Here is an 18,586-nt window from a genome sequence, read left to right as displayed (position 1 = left end):
CCAGCAGTCTTTCTGTTGTGTGCTTGTTCAAAAGACTTCCAAAAGTGAAATAAAAATACATTACAGAAATCTTCCTACTTGGGATTACAGGAGTTTACATCTTCCATTCAGACAATAAGATTTATTTTGTCCTTACATTCAAAACAGAGAGCACTTCCTTTAGTGCAGGGATGGGCAAACATGGTGGATCTAGGAGCCAATGTTTGGCCCCTGGAATTCTCCAGGAGCCACATGGACTGCCAAAAATAAGAAAAGGAAAACAAAACTGGAACTGGCCAAACGTCCAGTTCTGAATTTGACCCTATCTCCCATCCTAGTATTTTTGGATGTTAGATAGTGGCGTTTGGGTGAGGGGTGGGAGTCCTGCAACCTGTTTAAAAAGGGAATAGCTGCTCCAGAAGGCTGTCAAAAGAGCCCATTCACCCTTCTTTAGATAGAAAAAAGTGGTCCTGGCTGTCTGGAGAAATTGAGGAATGCCAACATAGCATTGGAGCTATATACTTTGCCCACCTCTGCTTTACCAAAAGGCAAAGTTGGCACTATAGCATGACATGTGTAGACCACTTAGTGGGGTACAGATTTCCTATCTGGAGTGGTGGTAGTACTGTGCACTGGCTTGTGTACATTAAACAAGGTCTGTGAAAACCTGTATATCTGTGATTGTGGCATCCCAAGATTATCTGACATTCTAGAAATGAATGTGGTGGCAGCTGAAGAAATGCTGCCTACCATTTTGCAAAAGGCCTTGTTTCAGGCAAGGGATGTAAATGCTCCATAATTTCATCTTCACGTGGAAGGGTAAATAATTACTTAGTTTTCTCGTCCCCATAGGAGAAAACAAGTATTTTTCTGCAGTATTCTCTCAGTATTTGAATACCTTGATGTGAATTATCATGTATGTGGGGTCTTCTCTCTCTCTCTCTCTCTCTCTCCCTCTCGCTCTCCTTGTGTGGTGTGTGTGTGTGTGTGTGTGTGGTGGTTTTGCAGAAACTCTGGAGAATAATCCCGAGAATTTTGGAACATTCAAATACTTGGAGAAAATTGCCCCAAAGTCGCACTGCTCTATTGTTCCTCTTGGTGATTTCAAGAAACATGTTTTCCTATTACCCTGGAAGCAGTTTTTTAACTTTTTTGTGAGTAAATAGCCTGAAGGTAGCTTGGACTGGACAGTGGATAGAGAAGAGGTATGCATTAGCAACTAAGCATAGATTTAGCTCTCTGATACTAGCTGTTCCTCTCTTCATGCATTTAAAATCCAGAGGTAGAGAGGTGAAGAAGAGAGAATGGCAGTTTCATGGACATAGAATGAATAACTTCTTCTGCACTCTTCCCATTTTTAGAATGGTTCTCCTGCAGTCAAGTTAGGCTATGGAGATACAATCCCTGTGTTTCATATTTTATTCAGTGTGCTCATCATTGCCTCATCGTCCACCATGGTTACTGTAGCAGATGTTCCTTGAGTTCAGGCATTATCACCCAATCTTTATTTTTTTTTACCTCTTCCTTTACTTGAAATCCTTATGAAGCAGAAATGTTACGGAGACAGGCAGCTGGATACTCTGTCTTGAAACTTTGAAAAACTCAAGATCCCGTGAAAGAGGAGCACAGAAGCTCAGTATCTGAAATAATCACTGTGTTCCATCTATGCTGAAATAAACAAGTATCATGAGATGGGGAGATGCTCTGCTTTTAAACACATCTTATTTGTTCTCTGGTTATAAAACTTGTAACTATTAGTGAGTGATCCCTTGCATTGCTGGCAATTACAAGAAGCACAGCATAATCAGAAAAAGTTGCTTCCTCAAGATCATAATGTCTCATAATTCCTGCTTCCTAGCTCATATCTCATCACCTGTAAGGCTGCATCCTCACTGCAGAAGTAATCCAGGTTGTCACCACTTTAACTGCTGTGGCTCAGTGCTGTAGAATTCTGTTAATTGTAGTTTTATAAGACATTTAGCCTTCTCTGTCAGAGCACTCTGGTGCCACAACAAACTGCAATTCCCAGAATTTCATAGCATTGAGCTATGGCAGTTAAAGTGGTGTCAACCTGGATTATTTCTGCAGTGCAGATGCAGCCTAATTCTCCCAAGATCACTACTAATGGCAGTAGATGTTCCTTTGTCAATGATAAGTTAGTCTGTTTTTTAAAGCAAAAGCTAACATGATATATAAAGTAGTGGTGGTGATCCTCTTAGGGGCTGAGTGCCCAAACAAAAAAGTTCTTCCGGCACCATGTGCTACCCGGTGCCGGGGACTGCCCAGGGTGGCCAGAAATTGTGGATGGTTTTTGGTGACTTTTCTCTCTGAAAGACCACAGATAGAATACGATGGCAAGGGCGACCCTATTTTATCTGGCACCTTCCGTGCAATATTAATCAAAGGTGTGCTGCCTCCCTGAACACATGCAGTTATAATGGCTCTTCTCATAGCAACTAAAGTGAACTTCCATGTTCAAGGGAAATATATCTGGTGATAGTGTTAAACAACAGAAGATGCCTGTCTTATTAGACCCATCTTGGAATATTAACTGTAGAATTAGAATTTTTCTGTCATATTTTTGTTTGTTTAAACATAATGGATGCTTATCTCAGAACTCTGTATAATTAAGTAGAACAAATAATTATTATCCATTATTATGAAGTTCTTATCTGGTAACTTTAGATATGTGTCCCTCTATTCTTTGGCTGACATACCAAGCTTTGGAGCCTTCCAAATGTCCTGTGATCTTTTGCCAAAATCAACTTGCTTGGGTAACTTGCTTGCTGCCACAGAGAGTTCTGTCTTCTTGGGCCATTTAGCAATTCATCCTTATGTCCAGGCAACCAGCCAACTTAGCCTTTAGAGCTGGTCTTGTAAAAGTACCTGATGTGGTCTATGCCAAGTCACATACATCTGCCCTGTGCCCTTTCAAATCCAGTTGTTTCTCCCTGGTCCCAGGAGGGCATTTTGATTCTGTTTTCCTATGCCTTGTTACCAGCTGCTTAGTAGCAAGACTGTTTTCACAAGTGGTCTGCTTCTTGTTATCTCAGCACACAGATTAATCTCTGTGCACACACTGGCATATTTGGATGGTAAACATATGAGATGTGGGTCCCCAAGAGAGCTTCTCAGTCTGATCATGGAGGTTTTATCTGTGGAAGGCATATGGCCCTGCCGCTTTGGGACCGTTATTGTGGGTTTGTCAAGGAAACTGCGGGGTATGCCAGGAGCCAGTCATCTCCTGAAGAGTTGCCCAAGACAACCATGCCTTTGCCAGGCACCCAAGCACAGTCTACTCTGCACACTACAGCAGGACACAGGTGTCATCTTCAGAGCTCCTTGGCAATGGTTGTTGGCAGCCATGAAAACAGTTGCCAGTGGGAAGTAATAGGAAAGGTATAACTCAGTCTTTCTAATCTTCTGAATAATTCAGAAGGTAGCTAAAACAAACACATTGGTTTAACACAGGGATGAAAAATCGTGACCTCCCATATGTTTTTGGACTACAACTCCCATGAAGCTTCATCATTTACCATACTTGCTAGTCCTTGTGGAAATGGAAGCCCCAAAACCTCACATATTCCTCATCCTTGTTGATCAAAAACCACCACTAGCAAATGCTTTTCATCCTCGAATATTGTGTTAGTCACAATACTCATGTTTACCACTGCCAAGTTTCTGGCTATTTCTAATTTGCTTGAAAGCTCCTGTGTTAAACAGAACAATGAGGAGAAGATTGTTCTGGGTCAGACTCTGATTCTTGACTTGTAATTGCCCAGACCAGAGGTGGACCTCTTTTCAGAATCAGGGGTGAGTCCTACAAGGAAGAGGAAAAAATAAAATAAAATTATGTTTTGTCCAACTATAAATCAGATGACTAGTCCAGTGCATTCTTACAGGTATGGCTTAAAATACTTTTCAGGCATACATCACATGCTAATGCTGTAGAGTTTGTCTCTCTTCCATCAGTCACATATCTTTGTATAGGTGCGCCTCTTGTCCTAATCTTTTATCATTTCCATGCAGTTTTTGCAGGTTTTAAGCCTTTGTTTTATTTTGCCTTCATAGCATTGTTTTTGTTCTCTTTCCTTTCCTTTCCTTTCCTTAACTGTTTGTTTTTATGCTGTTTAATGTATTACTGTATCAGAGTGTCAATAAGTTTATAAAGCTTGATGGGTAAACTGCTTGTAGAGAGATCTTCTAGCACCTTTGAGACTAACTGAAAGAAAGAAGTTGGCAGCATGAGCTTTCATAGGCTAGAGTGTACTTCTTCACATGCATTTAGTGGAGTGGAAACCAGGGACATATATATATGCCATTGGTATGTGAAAATGTCAATTCAAATTCAAAATCCTTTGTGTATGGAAATGAAGTAGCAAGTCCAGTTTTAATGATGGTTGTTAATGAACAAAGACATTGGGAACTAGCCATTTTGTATAGAAATGTATTGGCAAGACCAGTTTGGCTTTGGAAACTAGCCTGTAGGTGGGGAGAATAGATGGTAGATAGACACCCCTATGAGGATGGGGTCAGCTAATGCTGAAATGTGTGTAGTGAGCCAGAAAGCTATTATCTTTGTTCAATACATGGTGGAGGGACTGTAGTTTATGGATGAACCCCAATTCTGCTGTTTCTCTTTCCAATCTACCTTTGTAGTTCTTTTGCTCAAGGATTGTTGTTCTGAGGTATCAGATGGAATGCCCAAGGAGATTGAAATGTTCTGCCACCGATTTTTGTGTATTCTTAATGTCTAATTTGTGTCCATTTATCCTCTGGCACAGGGACTGGCCTGTTTGCCTGATGTAGCGTGCTGATGGGCACTGATGACATAGTATGGCATAAATCACATTGGAGAATGAGCATGTGAAGGTCCACCTAATATTGTGGGTGATGCCATTAGACTTTGTGATGGCATTTCCTGGATGAATGTGCAGGCAGAGGTGGCATCTTGGTTTGTGGCAAGGCTTAGTACCTGTGTCCCCATCCATGTCATGTGTCTTGCTGTGGGTGAGAACCTATTTGAGGTTTGGAGTCTGTCTGTAGGCGAGTAGAGGTCTGCTACCAAGAGCCCTTGAAAAAGTGGCATTATTGTCCAGAATAGGTTGTAATTAGCTTACTTGCTGTTCACCGCTATGATCTTTGGAATAGCGGTATATAAATAAAACAAATTATTATTATTATTAATTCATTGATCATACGCCTGAGTGATCCCAATTGGGAGCTGTATATGACCACTATTGGGATTCTGGAATTTTCTCTCTTCAGTCTGTTCTATAATAGATCAGTCATGGGTACGTCTTGTCATGTTTACCTGTTTGTTGTTTTTAACTTTATGTGGTGGGTACTGTAGTTTGAATAATGCTTGTTGTAATTCCTCGAGTTTTGCCTCCCTGCCTTGTGGGTCTGAGCAGATGCAATTGTATTGGAGGGCTTGGCAGGTTACAATTTCCCATCCCTGTGTTAAACCAATGAGTTTGTTTTGGCTGCCTTCTGAATCTGGTGGTGTGTTCTGATGGTGTGTTCAGGGTGGAAACTGGGGGGCATGTAAGTACATGTAGTGGCTACATGCTGCAGGCATGTTTCCAAAGTCATTGTCATCCTCTGTGACTGAGAGTGTGTGACGTGCCCAAGGTCACCCAGTGGGTTTACATGGCTGAGCTGGGATTTGAAGCCTGGTCCCCAGAGTCATAGTCCAACAGTTAAACTAATATATACATCACAGAAAACAGTGGCCTTTGTTTTAAACATCTGAATATCCTCAGGCCTGGTTGATGTTTCACAATTGCTGGCTTGGAGAAAAGCATCCTTGCAGTAGCACTGAGTCCCTCCAATGCTCTTGTTTTTTATGTTTCTTCAAGCAATGGAGAAGAGCACAAGCCATCTTTTTTTCCTGTAGAAGATTTAAACCAGAAAAACAGGTGGAGAAATTGCATTGATTTGCCTATTTATTTAATTTGTATATTGATTTTGGACCCAACCACTGTCAAGTCTATTTAAAATCCAAACCTGAAAACAAAATGAACAAGTTCATATAAACAGGCAGACATTATTATGAACTGTGGCAGTAAAAATACATTAAAGAGAGAATTAAAGAAAAGTGCAGCTTAAGAAATAAGAAGCCGAATGATTCTGTCATCTAAAAGCCCTTTGGAACAAAATAGCGTTAAATGCCTTTTTAAAAGTCTGAAAAGAATCCAACCTGAAGGGAGAGAATCCTGCAGTCTGAACTCCAGACTGATTGTGTCCTCAAGAACTAAGATTACTCCTTGTAAATATCCAGAAACACTTGCAAGTTGCTGAAGAAAATGTGTAGACTGTTTTGGCCAAACACTGTGATTCAGGCAAATGGCATCTGCAGCTACTCCCACTTTTTGTGTCCAGCCTCATATGTCAGAATTTGTATAATAAAGTGTGAAAAATTGCAAATAAAAGTGTAGATTTTTCTTGTGGCACTTATTATTTGCAAGCTAATGGTGCTGTTGCAAAATAGTTGGTTTCAGAAAACCATCATTTCATGTTTCTGGGAGGTAAGATAGTTCTTGGATAGACCTTGGTATGAGTGGCAAAGATGTGATCTGCATGATTCTGCATTGTAAATGAACTTCCCAGAGCAAATGTTTGGGTTGTGGGATAGGATTTATGTTGGTTTTGAATATGCTTTGATCAACTATTCCATGCCTATATATGTCAGGAAAGAAGCTGTCTTCTAGAAGGCATGAGAGTAAGAGGAATTCTTATACTTAGAAATTATTGTTTAGCCATATTTTAATATAATACTATCAGATAGTACCGATTCTCCTGCCTGCTTCTCCCTCTCTCATGGATGAAGCCAGGCCATACCAGGAGGATGGAGGAACTCAGAAAGTCCTGCCATGCTTCTTCCTCTTCTACCAGAGTGTGTTTTAAGCTCAGTCATAGGAGAAAGGAGAGGCCTTGTTTGCCCCACTTTCTTGCCACACCTTCTCTTCCACTAAACCGCTTGTATCTTACAAGGTACACTAAGTCTCATTTCTTCCAAACCGTTGACATTTAGGGAGCAACAGTGGCATTGCAGGATGATGTCTGTGGTGCCACTCCACTTAAAGTGTCACTCAGTTCAGCTCACACCCTGCATGGCTCCTAGTGACCTCTTCCACAAGGCCAGCATAGGCAAGAAGCTTCTTTGTCACTTCCCAGGCAGTTACTTGATGGCTGCAAAGGTAGCAGCGACTGAGATTTGTTGTTCTGAATGTGCAGTAGAACAGTACTGTAGACCTAATATCAAGAAATGTGTTGCGGGGGGGGGGGGGGGGGGGGGCACTAGAGTTGTCATCCAAGAGGAAATGGGGTAGTAGTGCAAAAAATTTGGGACCACTGTACTATCTGCTCTGGCTAGTAATAAGTTTTCAAGGTGGGTGTATTAAACCAAAGGTGGACTCCTACAGCTCTCGATATGTTGTTGAATGGCTATTCCTATTAAATTTTGTATTATAAATATTTGGAGGAGCCTAGAACTTGAACCTAGCCTTCACACTTTCTCTATTTCTCTCCCCTATACAGACATCCACTGAGGAGAGTCCAGCGAAGCATGTAGACACCCCAGTAAGTATGATCTGATTAACTTCTATTCCAGTGAAGTACAAATGGACCTCGGGAAGGTTAATTTTTGTGAATCACAATTTCCAGAATCATTCTTGATGATTGGAGGATTTCTAAACTTTGGCCCGTTACAAACGGCCGTAAAGTATGTCCTGGGGACGTACTAGGCTTAGGGAAAGTGCGTGCCTTATGCACGCACCTAACCCTAATATGTCCCAGAATGTACAAAATGGCAGCGCCCATTCCACACGGGGGCCGCCATTACGATGTCACGAACGCGCCACCTCCAAATGGGGTGGCGCGGACGTGATGTCTTTGCACCGCATGAGGGCACATAGAGCTCCCTTTCTGTGGTGCACGAAGGAGCTACGAAACGGAGCTCCTTCTGTGATTTGCGTTGCTGGCGCAGCCTTTAGATGGCTGCGCCAGCAATGCAAGGGAGTGGGTCCTTTCTCCTCCTCCCCGCTGCCACCAGGTGTCCTTGGGGCTTGAAGCGGCCTTGGGGCTTGGAGCTTGGAGCTTCCCCGCGGCCTGGAAAGCGGCGGATCAGGGCCCCAGAGGCTGCCGCTGTGGAAGCTGAGGCCCCGATCTGGTGGGGGAAAGGAGCGCCTACAGGCCGCCCCAAAGGGGCGGTCTGTAACGTGTCTTTGTTGTCCAAAAAAGGTAACATTTCCAAGCTGAGCACACATAAGAAGGGAAATGCCCCAAGCAACTGTAATGCCCTCAGTTTAGTTCTTTTTCTCCCTAATATTGGGAGCGCATCTAAAATATACCATTACTACTTTAACACCCATGTCTCCTTTCTGTGGAATTCTAGGGTTTTTAGTTTGATAGAGTACTTAGAATGATGTTCCAGAAAGCTCTAGTACTCTAGAGAACTAGAGTTCTGTAGCAGAAAATTCTAAATCTCTCAGCAAACTACTAATCCCAGAATTTCATAGGGTGGAGCCAATACAATTAAATCAAACTTCTTATATTTGTAAAGTGTATACTCTTCATTCATCTTCTCTGCAGCTTTCTCATTCTAATGTGTGATCTCTCCCCAAACCTCACAGCCAGCTTCTTTTAGAACCCCTTATGCCTTATCTTTGTTTCTTGCCCATTTCACAATAACAATACACTTTCAAACAGGGGCTTGTTCAGGCCTGTGAACACTCTTCAAGTCAAATATCAGGTGGCCTGAAGTATTATTGCTAGGCAATCATAAGTGACTTAACATTGGAAAGGGTTCCTTAAAATTTGGCATGGTCTACATTTTGCTAAACCCAGTTTAAAAGTACTGCAGGATGCTGTATAAGGATAGGTCAAATTCCATGCCCACAGCCGTATTTAATATCAGCAACCTGTTGACTTTCTAGTGGACAGCTGTGTTTTGAAATGGTCATGTTGCATGGGGGTGTTGATATGTATTGCATGAGTCATGCATCTGATTTAGTGTTTCCTTGTGGAGCATAAAAGGCAATTTACAGTATTGTATTGAAGGATGCTATTGTGATGGGTATTTCCTAGGCAAGGTGCATATCTGTGAGGGAGAAGCTTATGCTTCCTTTCATTCCTCTTGCCTCCCTATTGAGAGAAACCTCACATTTTGAGAATCACTGATGTCTAGATGCTGCCCATAGATCTGAGCCAGAGGCAATTGACTCCTCTGCTTAGCCCCAAAGCTACTAGTACTGATGAATGAATGCAGAAAATGAGAATAGCAGCAAACCCATATATCCAGCATGTATAAGAAAAACTGATCCTAAAAGAAAGACTGGGAAGAGATGCTGGCACATCATCCTGCAAAGTAAAAACAAATATTGAAGGGGAAAACAACATTTTAAAAATAAATAAATTGCTGGAGTAATAAACAACACTGGGAAATGTCAGAAAACAGCTTTTCTTCTTATCTTACAGAGCACAAAAAATGTAAAAGCTGTCAGTTTAGGAATGCTAAATAAAAACTTCCTCCCAAGTCCCCAAAACATGTTCTGCAGCAATGAGAGATGTGTGGTCCCTTCTTGGAATTTCTGTGCTGCTTTTAAGAAAGTAAAAGATTTGTTCTATGTGAATTTCTGCAGTAGTACAAGTTTCAAGTCTGTGGAATTCCTGACCATGTCTTCCACTAAATCAGGGGCCAGGTCCCCCCCCCCCCCCATCAACTTCCCTGCAAGCTACAATCCTTTACAGCAAGCCCAAATGCCTCATTGGTGACCCTGTCCCCATTTTGAGAAGGATTGCAGTGGGAAAAGAAAGTATTTGAGAGTAATATGCAGTTTTGTAGTGTTTGTAGAGTGAGATGTTTTGGTGGGAGTTTAGGGGCTTTAGTGACTAGATTATAAAAAAGAAGAAAAGCTAGATAAGCTCATGTGTGAGGGGGGGAGGGGGAGGGAGAGAGAAAAGCATAATCTCCACAAAGGTAGAAAAGCATTTTTCATGTGTATGGCAATGTAATAAAATTATTCCAGTGCATTTGGCTATAGTTGCTGTCAGTCAAATAACAGATTTAAAGTATGAAAGAGCAAGCTACAATACCAGACAATGCTAATAAAGCATAATATAAGCAGGTAGACATCTGAGTGAATAGCAACTGAAGTATATAGTGGTGATTATGTTATTTTACATTTGTGCAATCTTGACATTTAGGAGACACTCCTTCAGTGTACCCATTACCTGTCTTGTCTGACATATGGTATAAGCAATAGAATCAACCCTTGCTATCAAAAAATGATTGAAAATTGGAACTCTTGGGGTTTAACAAAGCTTTTTAACAACTGTACCTGACTACATACATGCACAGGTAATCTGTTTGCATGTACATTGTATTGTCTGAAGCAAGGAATTAGGGAAGATCACAGAGGGTGACTTCTGTGATTAGATAAATGGTGAGAAACAGTTTTTCTAAGTAGGCATTGCAATCTGTGATTTTTCTTCACTTGTAGATTTTAATTGAAACATGACAAGAGCGATGGATAATGTATAGAAATGAAACATCTGGATCAGTTATAAGACATGGAAGTTTCATGAGATTCAAAGAGAACCTGGAAGCCAAACTGTTTTTATTTGGTGAGGAATGCAAAACGTCTTGCCCCAAGCCCAATGTCCTTGTACAACCGCAAGGGTATGAAGAGGCTCTCTCTGGGAGAGGAGCCATCCTGGCTTGTCTAGCTGAAGTGAGGGTGTTGCTGTTTTTTTGGCTTGGACCTACTGCTACAACAATCCAGTAAAGCTGCCCAGAATACTGGTCTAGAGGAAATGTGGGTTCAAGCCAATCTTGCATTAACTGTGTCCCTTGTTACAGTGGATTGCGATTGGATGCCTCTACAGCTAGTTCTCTCCAATCCCTTGTGGTTGTGTTGGCACTGTGAGGGCCTTCAATCCTATTGCTCAACAAAAGAAAAGAGCCTGGCTCATACTCATGGGGATGAGTTGCCCCCTCTTTGGCAATCCAATCCAATCCAAATTTGTAATAATCAGCACAGCTAAAGTCAAATCATGTGGATTTGAACAGAACAAGGCTCTGTGTTCTCTGGAAAAACAAGTTTCTTCTGGTGCTGTCCCCCTTTTCCCCCATTACTTTCATAGCCTGTAAACATCTACAAAAGCTCCACCCAAAAGTTGAGTGCCTGTTCATTACCATAGCACTTTTTCTTTGCTAATCAAGGATGTCTTTGGAGCATGGCTGCAGTTTTATAGCATTTTCTTTGATGGGCTGTCAGCAGAATATGGGGATTAATGTCTGTATCATATTTCTAACCATTTGTTTTGTTGGATTTCACATAACAAAGTGATGGCTTAGAATCATAGAATCATAGAGTTGGAAGAGACCACAAGGGCCACCCAGTCCAACCCCCTGCCATGCAGAAAATCTAAATCAAAGCATCCCCGACAGATGGCCATCCGTCCTCTGTTTAAAGACCTCCAAGGAAGGAGACTCCACCACACTCTGACGGAGTTTGCTCCACTGTCGAACAGCCCCTACTGTCAGGAAGTTCCTCCTAATGTTGAGGTGGAATCTCTTTTCCTGTAGCTTGCATCCATTGCTCCAGGTCCTAGTCTCTAGACTCTGCTAGGAAACCCTGAAAACTTTTTAGAAATTCCTCATTGAGAAAATCAGTATGGGACAGGCTTTCTAGACAGCTTCCCTACTACTACCAAGATTCCCTGGCAGTGTGCAGTCATAGTGGTTTGGATACTTGGAATCATTTTATATAGGGTTGGCAGAAGGAGATTACCTCTCCCCCTCCATTTTTCTGCAAGACCTCAAAGGCTCTTGAAAAGCACCCCTCCCTGAAGGCCTGACTGAAGGGGCATGGGGAAATTACTCAAAACCAGGTACAGCCAACTTCTGTAAGCAGGTATAAAAGGCTTTGTTTCAGGGTAAATGAGGTGACTTTAATAGTCTTCAAGGCAGCCAACATGAGAGAGTTACAAATACATGACAGAGGGCCTGAACAGACAGTCCAAAATAAAGCTGCTTTAGGTCACTTTGGAAGTATGCTATTTATATGCTGCATGTGTCCTAAGAGGCCGGAAGTCGCGCAAAAGCCACACTCCAGTCCTAAGGACTAGAGTGCAGCTTTGGCGCAGCTTCTGGCCTCTTAAGATGTGTGTGTCATTTAAACAGCATACCTCCAAAGTGACCTGAAGCAGCTTTATTTTGGCCAGTCTGTACGGGCCCCAAGTAAAAAAAAGTGAAATTCTCAGAACTGGTCAAACAGTTCAACTCAATAAATAAACCAGGAAAAATGCAATGCTAGCAAGCACATACATAAGTGGATCCTAAGCAGAATAGAGAAGTGTAAATCAGTCTCCTAAAACAAACTTGTTACTAAGCCTTTGAAAGTTACTAGCCTAAAAAAATGTTCCTGACCTTATGAGAAAAATATACATCTGTAGGAGTGGTCTATTTCTCCTTTTGTAGCATGCTTTGCTTCAGTATGGCTATAGTGAAAGTGAATCACAGATGCCAGTGAAAGCTGTTACATTTGGTCTACATGTGTTTGTGTGGCAGTGTGGATGGGCTGTCCTACAGTTGCTTGAGAACTGAAATGTGCATCATTCCCTGACTTGTTCCCCTGCCAGCCAGGTGCAACTTCAGTACTGGAAACAGGGAGCAGGGTGTCATCCAGGAGCTATTTATGAAAGCACCATTTAAAGCAGGGATAAGGGACCCATATACTCTCCTCATATTGAAGTGCAATTATTTCTATCATCTCTAATTAGACAAGCAGGCTGATGGAAATCAGAGCCCAACAACCTCAGGAGGGCCACAGATTTTCTTGTTCAGATTAAAAGGCCTTTTGGATGCTTCTCAGAGAACAGGATTAGCATTTTCATCCTTCTTGATCTCTGTATTTAGCACAATCTAATCTAGACAGTGATTTCCTGTCTTTCTACCTCTGGAAAGAACTTTCCATGTTGACAGCAAGGAACAGTTTCTATATTCTAGGGAACCCCTTTGTTCTGTAAAAGATTCTCCGTTGTGCTGAAGGATGCAGAGAGCACGGAACGATGGCCAGGCCTATGTGGGTTTTATTGCAGCCTTGTGTACATTGATAACAAATCCAAAACACACCCAGCAATCCCATCACTTGTCAATACTAGGGGAAAATGGTAGTGATAATAGACAAGCAGTCATTTCCCCGTTTTTCTTGTTTTAGAACCCAGTGGTAGTAACAGAGTCTGAAAACCACTGATCCATGCTGACACAGTGGGATATTCATGTTTGTAGATTTGTAGAATGCTATATGGGAAATAAAAAAACCCTGAATAATTTGTGTTTAACCTTGCATTTCTGTGAATCCAATTCACGGTCTCATATCCTATAGCAATGATCCTGTTTTCTCATTGGTTACTGAAGCAGGATGGCCCTTGGTTGCTTTTGCTCTATCAAACTGGCCCAGCTGTTCCACTAGAATTTAAGGCAAGGTGTGTATCAAATGGGAAAGAGGGAAGTAATTATGAAAGCAGTTCTCTAGGACCACTGAGGTGCCAAGATTTGCAGGGAGAATCATTTGTCGCTCCCATCTTTCTTCTTGGGTCTGAATTCTGGACAATCTCTCTTCTGAGCTTTAGTTCGACTGGAAGCTGTTATTCCTATCAGCTGATATCTGCCTGACTCTTTCTCGTGGTGTGTGTATGTTGAGGGAGAGTGTTTCAGGAAGGGGTGGGGCCCAATTTCCATTGGCAGTAACAACAACAGGAGAGCTGTTTGTAGTTAGCATGTTGTATTGGGAATTAAGCCACAGGGTCTAAACCAGCGGCATCAAAGAGTGTCCATCCCAAGCATGGTGCCTAGTGTGTGCCAGGCTTGTGCTGCTGTTTAATCAAACACTGTCCCTTTATTCTTGTGGACTTTCTTGGCTTGACTCCTTGTGGGGAAGAGGGAGAGGTATTGTTTTGGATGGAGAATCCAGAAAAAGTGGGCACGATGCCCTGGAAATGGATTAGCAAAGCTGTTACTCTGCCCAAGGTAAGCCTTTGTTTAAGCTTGGGTGAGAGTTTGTGGTGGGGAGTGGGTGGGGGAGAGTAGAGACTTGTAATTGGATTTTGTTCAACATTTCCAAAAGAGGGATTTGTATTGGGGGTCTGGGCTCCCTGGGAAGGACAGACTTCTTAGATCAGACTATAAGACTGTAGAGAATTCATGGTAGCATGAGGAAGGATTGCCTTTCTTGTATGGTGAGCCAGTATGTTTATGAATGTCTGTGGTTAATCAGAGAACGCTATATCAATCTATTGTTTTTCCACTCCCCCCCCCCATGTAACTGATGTGGATTGGAGCAAACCACAAAAAGCAATCTGTCATGTGATCTGGGATGATTGAGATTATTTTTGTGTCGTATCTAGCCCAATGAACAAGAATGTATGTGTGCTTCAATAAAATACTATTTAAAAATAGTCATGTTTTAACAGTACCAAGGTGCCTAGAGAAGAGAAAGCAATTTCTTAGGTTCTCACTTCAGTATGAAAGCAATCCTTTTTGCACCTCTGGAGATGGCCAGAAGGATGAATTTTGTTTTGGGATCTGTATTGTTCTTCTGAATTGAGAGCTGCTTTGAGTCCCAATTTTTTTTGTGGGGAGAGTGAGATGGTGATGTAATTATGATGATGGAAAAATAATGCTTAGGAGTCTCTGTGTACATTTTCAAAATGTGTACAATTGAACAATCCATAAAATTACACTTTTAGAAATGAAAAACAAGCTCACAAAATGCATACAATAGAAAATGGTATTTTAAAAATACACACATTTCTTGTAGCAGGCACAGGAGAGTGGAAGTTGTAGAGTATGTTGTGGGACACAAGACAGAACAAGGATCAACAGTGGGAAGTTAAGAACCACAATGAAAATATAAGGATTCATACATGCCTATATGCGCCACTCACTGTTACTCTTGGAAGAAGGATAGGGAGAGGTGACGGTAAATGGAAGGAATTGGAAATGAAAATCTTGGAAGAGTGGGATGGAAGGGCAGAATGAAATTATTCAAGACTACAGCAATGGAATACACCCATTCTAGGTGATCCTTACCATTTTAAAACCTTTTTGAAAAAGAAATCCCCCAAATCCTGGGCTTCAGCATTTGAAGGAGAGTCCTGTGTGGGAATGCCATTTATCTGACTAGAGATTGTCCCCAACAGTGCAGTTTCTGCCTTAGGTCTGCCGTCCATTCGTCCTTTGGGTTGGGAAATGGGGGGGATCATAATTTTCTACAGGGGTGTAGCTATTCAAGAGTGGGCAAATTGCTCCTCAAATAAGAATAATGCCCCCCCCCCGCATGATATTTTTCCTTGAGCTCCCAAATTTCTAGGATTTCAGTAACTTAAAACTCCAATTGATCACGTAGAAATAGAGTTTAGACACCCAAAGGAAAGAGGCAGGCAAAGTTATGAAGGGAATGCAAACACGGCAAGGTTAAGAGTCCTGGATGTATATGTAATGCTAGAAATTTGGAGACCGAAGAAAATTTTCATCGGGGGTGTGTGTATTATTGTGGGGCAATGTCCTCACTATGCCCCTGGACATAGCTAGTCTCCTGGTTCTCTATAATGGTTAATCCTCAGAGTTTCTTTTATTTTCAACCAAACATTTAATTTTTAAAATATCCTGTCTATTCTTGTGAAACTAGACATGCCCATCTCCTCCCACCCACCCCACACAGAGCTTCTAGGACATGAAAATGAGTTCAGATCAGTCATTCCTTAAAATGTGTCAGTTACAAAAAGCTGAGCAATGCGTTTGCTTCCAGGATCAGTAACAGGAGTTAATACCAGATTTGGCATGACACATATAGTACCCTTTGCTTTGGTGAAGTGTAAATGCTTTTGGTGAAATAAAAGGTATGGAACATGTTGACAAAGTTAGCTTCATCATATTTCACTCATCTTCATCATGGTTCCTTTCTGCTAACTGTATAGCTTGTCCATATTCTCTCTCTCTCTCTCTCTCTCTCCTCTCTCTCTCTGTCCTTGGTACTAGGCCACATATAATTCAACAACTGTTTAAAAAGTAAATTATTAGATACAGTGGTGGTTCAAACTCAGTACAGCAGTACGAAGTAAACTTCAGCTTGAATAAAGAGGAGTCCTAGAATGTGACTTTAAATTACTCCTCTTTTTTGTTTTTTTGTTTCTTGGCTTTCACTGAAGATATTAAAACAAACAAGGTGTGAATTTGTATTTTTTCCCTGTTGGATGTTTCTTTAATTAGAACCCCCTACTTAGTGTTTCAGCAGAGGTCACAAAGACACCAAACAAATCAAGTATACATGGAATTTTTTGGGGCCATGGGAACTGTGCATAAATAGAAGCTTCCTGTTCTGACAACTGAAACATTTCCTCCTGGCATTTTGTTCCACAAAAGCCTAAAGCCAAGGCAAACTGGAGTATACTTCTAATGGCTTGGGGAGATCTTTTTTAAAGTACATCACAAAGTTTCCTTCTACTACTCTGTCCTGCTTACTACCTGGGCGTCTCCCAAGTAGTTTTAAAGAAGCTGTGGAATCCCCTCCATCTGTAGCACTTTGTTATACACTTTGCCTTAGGTTGTGAGGAGAGGCCAGATTTCACACAATCATCTTTCTCATGTTAAAACTATCAGTGGTTGAACTGGTCAGTGGATCTCTCTGTGTGCCTAGAGATGAGTGAGCCATTTCTTGGGTTTGCTATGTGCCAAAATAGTCTTATGAACTGTTCAGTCTGTATTGAGATCCTAAATCTACTGGAAGGTTAAGGAAAACTGAGTTGGGTTAGGATGTTTTGCTGGAGCAAGACAGTATCAAAATGTAAATGGTTAAATAAATAAATAAATAAATAATCACAGATTTCTGAGATTGCTGAACTTATATGCCTTCTGAGCCTGTATATGCCTACTTCTTACTCTCACAGTAAGTTCTGTTTTGTTGTTTTCTTTTTATAGATTGTACAATACACCCCACTCCCTCATTCATGCACTCCTTGTGGGAAGAGACTTATTTGAACTATACTGTATATTCTATTGACAGGGAGGGTTCATCTTATATTAACAGTATGTCATCATGCGCACAAAGAAAATGTGGCTTTGGTTCAGTTGCAGTATTTCGTTAACAGGGGTCTATGGCAATATATATACATAATAATACAAAAGATGATTTCTCATGAAATGATTTGAAAACAAGACAAAATAGCATGAGAGATAGGAACATGAGAGAAAGCAGTCTGTATCAACTGTATCATGCTTTTGGCTTTTTAAAAATGCTTTAGAACAGTACTACTCAAAATGGCAGTCCGCAGACTGGTGCCAGCCAATCCATCATCTATTGGATCCTAGTCCATAGCAAATTTCCAGGAAAGAACAAACAGATGTTGTCAATGGGCACATATATGATCCCTGTCCCTGGCACCATGGGATAAAACCATTCTGGTCCCCTATATCATAATAAGAAAAACTGCTCTCGGACACTGGTAACTAATCTTGGGATTCCATTACTTTTTATTACAATGCACAGAATCTCTCATCATTTACTGTGCTGCTTGGGAACTTCTGGAAGCTAAAATCCCACAGCATCTGGGGACCCAACTTTGAGAACACTGAACAGCTTAATATGTGTGTTGAACAGATGATCAAATACCAATGTACTGATAGAAATGTGGGTCTGATCCATGTGGAAAGATTTCATTCACTTTCTAACATTGCTGTATAACAAATGGTTTGTCATTCATCCTCTGGAATTGCAAAACTGACAGCATTCAAATTTAAATTGTTAGAAGACATGAACAGTTACAGGTGAATGTGTAGTGAATGGAGCTGCATCAGCCTATGCCCATTTGCACATCACTCAGGCACATTAAACACGTGTGGGGCACACAGTCTCTTATTCACTACATAGTGTTGATGTTAGTAGGACAGTGTGTGTGGTAAAACGAAGGACATTCTTGTTACAGGGCCGTAGGGCATTTGGTCATAGGACAGTTTATCCATCAATGCTGACACAGTTATGCTAAGATATATCCTGAAAAACTTGTGGCATGGTAATTTCCTTACTTCCACAGGATAGCTTGTCACATATGGCAAATCCTAGCCTCCCTGTGGCTATTTCTACCTTTAGAGGGTGACAGAAGCTGTGTTCTATTGAAGTGAAATGATGTGATCAAGGCAAATAGATTGGATACTAGCAACTGTTTTGTATGGAAAGGGACTTCCTAACATCCATGTATAGTGGAGCAAGAGCTCATAGGGTTAAAGCGCCATCACCTTTTGAAAAGCAGGAATGACAATGCCATCGGCTGCCTTCCCCTCTGTTTTCTCTGTTCTCTCTGATTTTATGATGATGGATTTTCCTGGCAACAGTACATTACTGTGAGCCTTCTCTGCTGCAATTCCAATTACTGTCATCTATTTTTGTTCTTGAATGGGCAGTTAAGGCCAGTTTGTTGTACAGAAGACCTGCTCTTGCTGGCTATGAGAAGTGCTAGAACTGTTTTGTTTATGTGGATCAACAGTTGCCTCTATGATTGTACAGTCACCCTTCCTAATTCGCAGATCTGAGATCTGTGACCT

General features: G+C 41.4%; 1 protein-coding gene across 9 annotated transcripts in view; it reads left to right on the top strand.

Annotated features, from left to right (window-relative positions):
- Window positions 1-18,586, top strand: part of TNS1 (tensin 1) — a 431,204-nt gene that overhangs the window by 259,453 nt on the left and 153,165 nt on the right. For 8 of the 9 annotated variants that reach the window (XM_042473744.1, XM_042473728.1, XM_042473736.1 and 5 more), the window contains one exon: window positions 7,522-7,563. In XM_042473744.1, the coding sequence (XP_042329678.1) occupies window positions 7,522-7,563 (42 nt within the window). Of the gene's footprint in view, window positions 1-7,521; window positions 7,564-13,840; window positions 14,018-18,586 lie in introns of those variants that run through there. The other variant, XM_042473757.1, reaches the window with a different exon arrangement.

Source organism: Sceloporus undulatus, chromosome 1 (assembly GCF_019175285.1).
Source record: "Sceloporus undulatus isolate JIND9_A2432 ecotype Alabama chromosome 1, SceUnd_v1.1, whole genome shotgun sequence".
Taxonomy (NCBI): Eukaryota; Metazoa; Chordata; class Lepidosauria; order Squamata; family Phrynosomatidae; genus Sceloporus; species Sceloporus undulatus.
The sequence above is the reverse complement of the archived record's forward strand: the minus strand, read 5'-3'. Positions and strand labels throughout refer to the sequence as shown.